General features: G+C 36.3%; 1 protein-coding gene across 1 annotated transcript in view; it reads right to left on the reverse strand.

Annotated features, from left to right (window-relative positions):
- LOC107833892 (uncharacterized) overlaps positions 1-3,221 on the reverse strand; it is a 6,764-nt gene extending 3,543 nt beyond the window's left edge. The window contains exons 1-2 of the mRNA XM_016664283.1: positions 3,112-3,221; positions 1,587-2,217 (exon numbers count right to left, since the gene is read on the reverse strand). Of these exons, the coding sequence (XP_016519769.1) occupies positions 1,587-2,176 (590 nt within the window). The 5' untranslated portion in view covers positions 2,177-2,217; positions 3,112-3,221. The remainder of the gene's footprint in view (positions 1-1,586; positions 2,218-3,111) is intronic.
- Positions 3,222-8,234: the final 5,013 nt, after the last annotated feature.

Genomic DNA, 8,234 nt, shown 5'->3' on the forward strand with positions numbered 1-8,234 from the left:
GGGCCACAGCTGGTGTTGTAGATCACTACTCTGTTCACACCGAGCAACCTTGGACAAAAAAAGACAAAAATAAAATCACAATATTTCCCAAACATTTTAGAACATAAAGTATTATGGTGGAAACATTTATCATAACATATAACTTTAATCTGATGGTTATGTTGTTATCAAAGTTGGGGAGAATAACCAAAAATTGAACTCAAGTAAGAGTAGCACTACTTTAACATATTTTTACTCAAGTTTAAAAAGCAGCTGTCCAAGAAGTTACTCAAATAAGAGCAAAAAAAAAAACGGCTCAAGTACTTAGTAACTGATCAAAACATCAATTATTTAATACTTAAAAATTAGACCAAAATATACTCATGTGGAGATTTTGGTATTTTACAGACCATAATGAATTCATATAAATAACATAATTGCAAAATAAAATCAGGCAAAAGATATATATTTTTTTTTTTTTTTACCAAACGTATAAAACTCTAACTAAAACTACAGGTGTGTGTCTGTGTCTGGTGAATTTTTGGTTAAGCAAGCTTGTTCTTCATTCAGTGAAGTATCCAAAGAAATTACTCAAGTGAGAATATTGACTGTATGATGTGTTTGTAGTGAGATTAGGTGATTCTGATGGTGGCTGGTTAGGAAAATTGTTTTTCATTTTGATAAAGGGAGATACACTGAATCAATCAGAGAAATGCACATTTTTTGTCTTTAGAAAATCAGAGTAAGTCTCAGAGATCAGTGTGTGAGAGAAGAAAGAAGAAGTGAAACTTAAAACATCCAATTCTTTTTATATATCTTTCCAGTCATGTACACAGCACCTTCCACCCATCTCTGACCCTATAGGGAGTTTCTCTCAGCTTCTCCCATTTCTGGTTAATTGGTGCCTCTGTCCTAAATCAACCTGGTTCAAAGGAGTTTCGGTGGAAAAGAGAAGAAAAACATCTTCATTGAAACCTCCGTTATCAGTTCTATAAGAAAAACACCTTCGCTTTTAGTTCATTCTTCCCAGTAAATAAGCCAAAGTTGTGTTTGTTTTCTATAAAGACTACAGCATAAGCTGTTTCATGGTGAATGGTGTCTGGTATGTTTTGGAGAAAATGTATATGCTTTTGAACAGCTGAATTATTAATTACAGTGTGGTGTGCCTGCCTGTATGTAATTCAAAAAGCTGAGTTGTAAATAGTAAAATTATTCTTCCACTGTGGTTCTAAATATTATTACAGTTGCTCATGAGTTTTGTTAACTATTTCCTGCACTACCTCAGTAAAAATCTCCTGATTTCACCTTTCCTATTGGCCAATCAGTGAACAGCAGTCTATTCACGTCACATTTTGGTCAGCTCAGATCCAATGGTCCCCAAAGAAAGTACCAGGCCAGAAAAATCAGTAATGTAGACTAAGTAGAGTAGAGCTAGGCTGAGTAGTCCCAGTGGTAAAGGAGCAGCGGTTTTAACGAAATTGTAAAAAATATATTTTTATAAATTACCTACTGCAGCTTTAAAGAGTGCTGAACAAGGCTGATTTTACTTAATTAGGTTGATTCTTGCACCATGTTAAACCTTTGAGTAAAAGATTAGGATTACTGACCTGTACATCTCTAGTGTCTGTGCAAATTGCAGCACATTGTTGTAGTCCCCAAACAGACTGGAGATGCACACAGTGAAATCCATCCTTTCCTCCGCTCCTCCGTTAGTTTTTTTGTTCCTTATAGGAAGCCAGTCAACTCTTTTCTCAGGCTTGGGCTTCGTCAAAAGAGTGACATGTGTGGCATTGCATTTTTTAGGAATCCGGCACATGATGTCTGTGGTGACAAACGGAAACCCGAAGTTGTCCGAGTGTTGTAAAACTTTCGTCGGAGTGGTTTCACTTGTGTAGTCGGCACAGCAGAAAAAGCAGTGGAGTTCCTGGATGGAGTCTCTCCGAAACATCCCGATGAGGCGAATGTCAAAGCCCTGTACTCTCTGATCCATGAAGGCTGAGACCAAGAAGTGCTTGGTGTTTTTCAGGGGAGTTATGCTCTCTTTGGAGACTGATCGCGGACAAGACTCCATTGATTTTGGATAAAGCAGTGATTTTGGATAAGTGCTGCCATATCTCCTGATAAAAATTACTGTGGCCAATAAAGTGAAGAAGAGGAGAAAGACGAACTTCTTTTTGATGAGATTTGTAATTACCATTGAGACACAGTGGGGATGGGTTTCCTGACCTCAGGCAGAATCTGGAGTCAAGGAAGAAGAAACACATCAGGGAATAACACATCACTTTGTCTGAGCCATACAATGTTGTAAATCTGTTCTATAAGGTTTGTTCTAACAATAGCAGCAAAAAAAAAAAAAAAACAATAATTGCCGTTGTGGAGACTTTGAGAGAATTCCAAAAAATAAAAAGTAAGAATTGGTTAATAAAGATTTTTTCCCCATTTCTTTACAAACTCTTTACCTAAGTGAAAAGATGCTATGGAAATGCCTTTGCTGAAAATTATTTTGGTTTCCAACTAATCTCAAGGCTCTACAACAATATTTAGGAGGTTAAAAGTTTAACATTTTCTACTAAGTAAAAATTGGAGTGGGAAACAAATGAGGCAATCTCTAATGATACTCAGTTTCAGCAGTATGCATTTCAGTAGAAAATCTCTAGGTCTAATATATGGCGATGTTTTGGCTGGAACGAGCTGGGTAAATACTTCATGACACCTGTTCAATGTATTAATATTCATGTTAGATGCCTGTATGGTATTTTTAGTTCACTGTCCCAAAAAACTATTCCAAAGAAATGATTAAGCTTAAGTCTTCCATCTCTGGATAATTAGCACTGGATTGTATATGGTTTGTTTACATATATGTACACTGCTCTAAATTTATCAACCAAAGAAAACAACAGCACATGCCCAACTCTCTTCCAACTACATAAATACTTACAATGACGAAAGAGAGTTTTTTTCAACGTACAAAGCTGTTAAAGTACATTCAGTGTTCACGAGACATATACTCCAACTGCCGCGCTCAGCACGTTTTTCTGGGTAACACTGCAATATGTACACTACTCTACATTTTATCAAGGAAAAAAGAAACAACACATGCCAAAAGTGTCTTCCAAATACATAAATACTTACAGAAACGAACGTTTTTCAATGTTCAAAACTTTTAAAGTACATTCAGGGATCACGAGTCATTTATGATCTCGTAACTGCCAAATTCTGGTTGGCAAGGTTACCAGAGAAATATACGTCAAAGATAGTTTGCTGCTAAGAGCGCTCAGGCTGCCATATTTCTTTAAATACAAAATGATAAAGATCGTTTGGAATACAGATGTCACACTCTGATTAAATTTCAAACCCTTAAAATTTTACCCATACTTAGCATGAATTTAGCCATGCTAACTATGAACTTAACTACCTACGGAGCTCTCCAGGGGACATGGGGATTTTTTTTTTCTTTTACGTTCCCTCGCAAAACTTTTGCGTCCCTCCGCAAAACTTTTGCGTTCCCTCGCAAAAGGTTTTGCGTTCCCTCGCAATAATCCACTGATCAGTTCATGCGGCATAATTGAATACTGTAAGCCTTTTTTACGGTGGCCGCCGTACTTTCTGCTTTAATGCAAGCCTATAAGGTTTTTCCATGGACTATTGAGTTATTATCGCGCTGTAATAAGTCATCTGATTGTGTCTCTATTGTATTCGTGTCTGAATGGGTTAAAGGGCTGCTTTCAGTGCCGTTCCATCTTAGATGGAACGGCAGACAAACATGCAGTAAATAAAAATATTTTCAATCAGTTTTTTTGCACCAAAGCGTTAATAATAATAAACAAGTTTTCACTGAGGCTCTGTACGAGCCATATGAATGAAATAAGTAATTATTGATATGACAGGAGCAGCGGCTTTGACACTTGGTGGTGGGCGTGTCGATGTGGGCGTGACGTCATCAAGTACGAATTGGAAGGTTACTGGCTGCTGCTGGCTTTGTGTGTATGAGGAAGCTGGGTGGTCAGTCGTCGCAAAGTTTGGAGCATGATAATCAAAATTAAATAAATCGATAACTGTGACAGAACAAAGAAGAGGTTTGGAGTTGATTGATACACGGACAGATGAGATTCACCGAGTTAACCCAGTGCGGCCCTCTGCCACCATTAGTTTGCTGTGTTTTATAATAATAAAAAACACAGTTTTAAAAACTCCAGTTTTTAACGCTTGTGGAAGTTCTGCTCTCCACCAGCAGATGTCCCCAGAGGTCTATTTTACAGTCTCTGCTATGGAAACTTCCTCTCAGCCATTATTACTATCAGTAGAGGCACAATGCAGTGACTTGTACACTATTTCAATCTAAGTCTAATTGAAAATAAAACAGATGATGCTGAAATGATCTCTTTATCATTATATTATCACAGGTATGTTTAGCTGAAGCTTTAACGAATTATTTGTTTGATATCTTAGCATCGTTATGAAGTTACACTCTCTCAAGCGGCCCAACGGCACTGGCATATACATTTTCAGAGATATTAGTCAGCTTGCTGCTGTGTTCTCAGCCAGTCACACCGCTTCAAAGTTGAAGCTTCAAAGTAAGCCAGCATCATTCATGCCAGGGGACTGGAAAAGTAGAAATATAAATTGTCAAATGTAAGAAAACAGCATGAGACTATTGTGGGTTTTGATGTGTTAAACCACTATTTTAACTCCTGTGAAAATCTGTCAGCTGGCAACCTCCACCCACTAGGCGCGACACATTAAATCCTTTGTGTTTAGTGTATAGAATAGCAGACTGAGGGACTTTAACAGACCCTGCATGTCAAGGCTTTTTATGGCTGCCTAGGATCTGTGAGTCACACTGAAAACTAGTGATATGTTTTCACCAAATGTATCAACTAGGACATTTTTGTCTATTTGAAAAACAAAATACTCATCAAAGTGTAAGTTTACAAGTGAAAATTATTCATTTTTTTTTTTTTACCAAAGTCTGGATTTCAAGTACCATGTGTGTGGGGTTTTTTTTTAAGCTAACAGAATACTGTTTTGTCTTATTCTTTTAAACAAAACCAACTTCTGGCGTGCTCAGATCAACCAGACATTTACTAATTCAGAATACTTATAAAATTTAAGTGCCTTGCTGTCATTTATGATCCCACCGCCTTCTCCGTTAATGTAACAAACATTGGGTTGCTGAGTCATGTTTTAAAGAATCCAGTCATGCTAACGTGAGCAATGACCAGGTGTTATATTGTTCACTTTTGTGAAGCCATTGATTTAAATTTTACTGCTTGATTTGTAACTAAAATAAATGTCTACTTCATTTAACAATTTTATATATATATATTTATTTTTTTGTTTGTTTGTTTGTTTTTGTGTCCTAAATACTTTGATTTACTTCATTCTGGATCAAATTGTGAATATTTATTAGGACTTTAGGTATATTCAACTGTGTGTTTAGTTTCATGTTGATATTTTTTCAGTAAAGGGACACAAAAATATAAGCTATTTTGCGAATTGTTTGTGAGCGGGGCAACATACTTTTAGTTTTGAATATGTGAAGGACTGGCCATTCATTGTTTGAACAGATGTTGGCTTCCTTTAGCCTGTGATTTAAAATTTACTACGTTGCTAAGACATTTGAGCACAAAATGTTCAATTGACTCTTTAACACCTGTCTTTTAATGTCTTGGGTATCACAAAATATGCAGAACAAGATGCTTTCATGACTTTTGTCCTTTTTATTGTTCGCTGACAACATCGTAGTTAACTTTGACATTACCAAGAATCATTGTTAAAAATTTCTAAGTGCCCCAGCCAAGCAATGTTTCTTTTAATTGTAAAATAACACATTCATGTGAAAATGTACCCCAAATAGCAGCAATAGCTTTATATAAGCAATATTTTGTGGCATTCTTTTGGACATGGAAATTCTTTATTTTTAATGACTGAAAAGGGTTGAAAATGAATGCAATGCCTCGGGGGTTATTGTAAAAAAAAAAAAAAAAAGTAGACTTGCATGACGCAATCAGCTCTGGTCATTTAAAATGCAACTCAATTTGCTCTGACTAAAACATTCATAAATAAACATAAACATGGGCAAACTTTCCGTCTAAATGCATGCATAAACCTGCACTCAAACGTGTGCAGTCTCAGAATTAGATTTTTTTTTTCAATGAAATGCCACAAACAGAAAACATACCTTTGTTGACCAAATACACTGTGCCTTATTTTCTCCTTCTCTCTGTAGTATCCAGATCAAGTTAAACAGAATTACTTCAGGAAGCCGTGTGAACGTAGCATCTCTTGTGTATCAGTCAGGTTTCCATGTGTTCTTTGGGTAATAAATGTGAACTGTGAAGGCTTAAAGATGATCCCAGAAGTGAACTTTAAGCCTGAGTATGCCTCTTTTGTGACAAATTATAAATAATGTCTTTTTTTGTCTTAAATTACACTGAGCAGGTTGTGGCGGGCGCTGGCAAAAATCCTGAAACTATTGAGGCATGAAATTCTCTGGCCTAAATGCAACCTCAGAGACCACAAGCCATTAGTCAGCCCATGAGTAGCCAGGGCCAGAATGCACAAAAACAGATATTTTGCAACTTTAGCTGAAGCTTTAGTTTCCAGTCACAATGGTGAACAAAAACAGATCAGACTTTTTCTTTCCCCAGAGCAACACAGTAAACTGCATCTACTTCTCAGAAAACATGGGATGTTTTATTTTTATTTAGAGAATGGATGCTTCCAAAACTGGAATCCTATACAAACAGGACTATTGAGACAAAACAATGTTTCCAGGAAAGAAATGGAAGATTTTGCTGGTATAAATCTTTTACCCAAAACACCAAGGCATTCACAAAGAACCCTAAGACTAACACGTAACTCTTAGTGATGGCATTTTGGGGGAAAATACTGAGAATTTCTAAGATTTTTCGCAATGCAAGTTATTAACAGCCCTGCATTCACAACCCAAGGTGCAATTTAGAGAGACCTACTAGAAAAGCAGTCACATGGGAGGAAGCTGGAGAAACAACACATGCATGAAGGAGAACATACAAACTACATGCAAAGGAACCCCGGCTTGGGACCTTCTTGGTGGACGGCAACGGCCCTGAAGTGTTTTCCTTCACAATGAAATAGAATCTCAGCCTTTCAGGAAGGTGCCATACAAAACCTTTACATGGACAAAAATGTGCTTTGCTACTTTCCATGAAGTGATTTGTGCTCTTTCATTGATAGTGAAACTTTAAATGGCTGCTGGTTGTGCAAAGATGTTTAACTTCAAGCTTTAATGTTCATTTTTACCAAAGGAATGGCCTGGAATGGGTCTGAAATTACTTTAGTTCTTATAATTTATATTTTAAAGATTGCCTTATTACATTACACCACATCAAAGCCCTGAAAAAGCTATAAATATGATTGTTTCACTTGGCATCTAGACACTGACATGTCTTCCTGGAAATGTTTTTTTCTTCTTTCAGAAAAGATAATAGATTTTAAAGACTGTAGGACGTTGAGTCGATTGCACTATAAATTTGATTTTATTTCAATGTACTGAAACTAAAAGCACACATTTGCCTTAAAAATGAGGAAGTTATATTTTAATGTGTATACAAAACACCAACAACCTTCATTTTTATACATACACAATATTGTCAAGTTTTAAATTTAAAATAATTGGGCGGTGAAAGTGTAATTTAATAAATAGATGTGCTGAAAGGCCAGGAAAGCATTTATAACCACATCTTATTTCCTAATGAGCACAAAGCTTTGAAATATAGCTGCTAACTTGTTTTCAATTGAAAGGTTGCACTCATCCGGACACACACAAAAAAAGATGTATAGTGGGAATCATCTGTTCCTTGCTTCTTCCTGCATGAAATTTTTATCCACCTGCAGGCTCTGAGGGAGCATATCCAATCATTCTGAATCCCACCTGAAAACAATATAAATGGAAAAAGGCTTACACAAGGAGGAAACATAATTTCTAATAACATCCCTATAGCTGCTACAGTGGTATCCATTTTGAATGTCTGTGCGATTCGAGTTGAGCTGTAAAAAGAGGTGTCATTGTTTCACAAAATTATGCAGTTGAACTCAAAAAAGAAAAAAAAAAGAATACCAGAAAACCTACACAGAAGTTGATTAATTTTAACTGGAGTTTTTAAAACTGAAGCAAGGAAAGAAATTTCTACATCCTCTGATTACCTGTTTTTTCAGCTTCCACCACATTTCTTGATGTGTAATAATGAAGAATAACACAACCTCAGACATGC

Source organism: Poecilia formosa, unplaced genomic scaffold, assembly GCF_000485575.1.
Source record: "Poecilia formosa unplaced genomic scaffold, Poecilia_formosa-5.1.2 Scaffold476, whole genome shotgun sequence".
NCBI classification, from domain to species: domain Eukaryota; kingdom Metazoa; phylum Chordata; class Actinopteri; order Cyprinodontiformes; family Poeciliidae; genus Poecilia; species Poecilia formosa.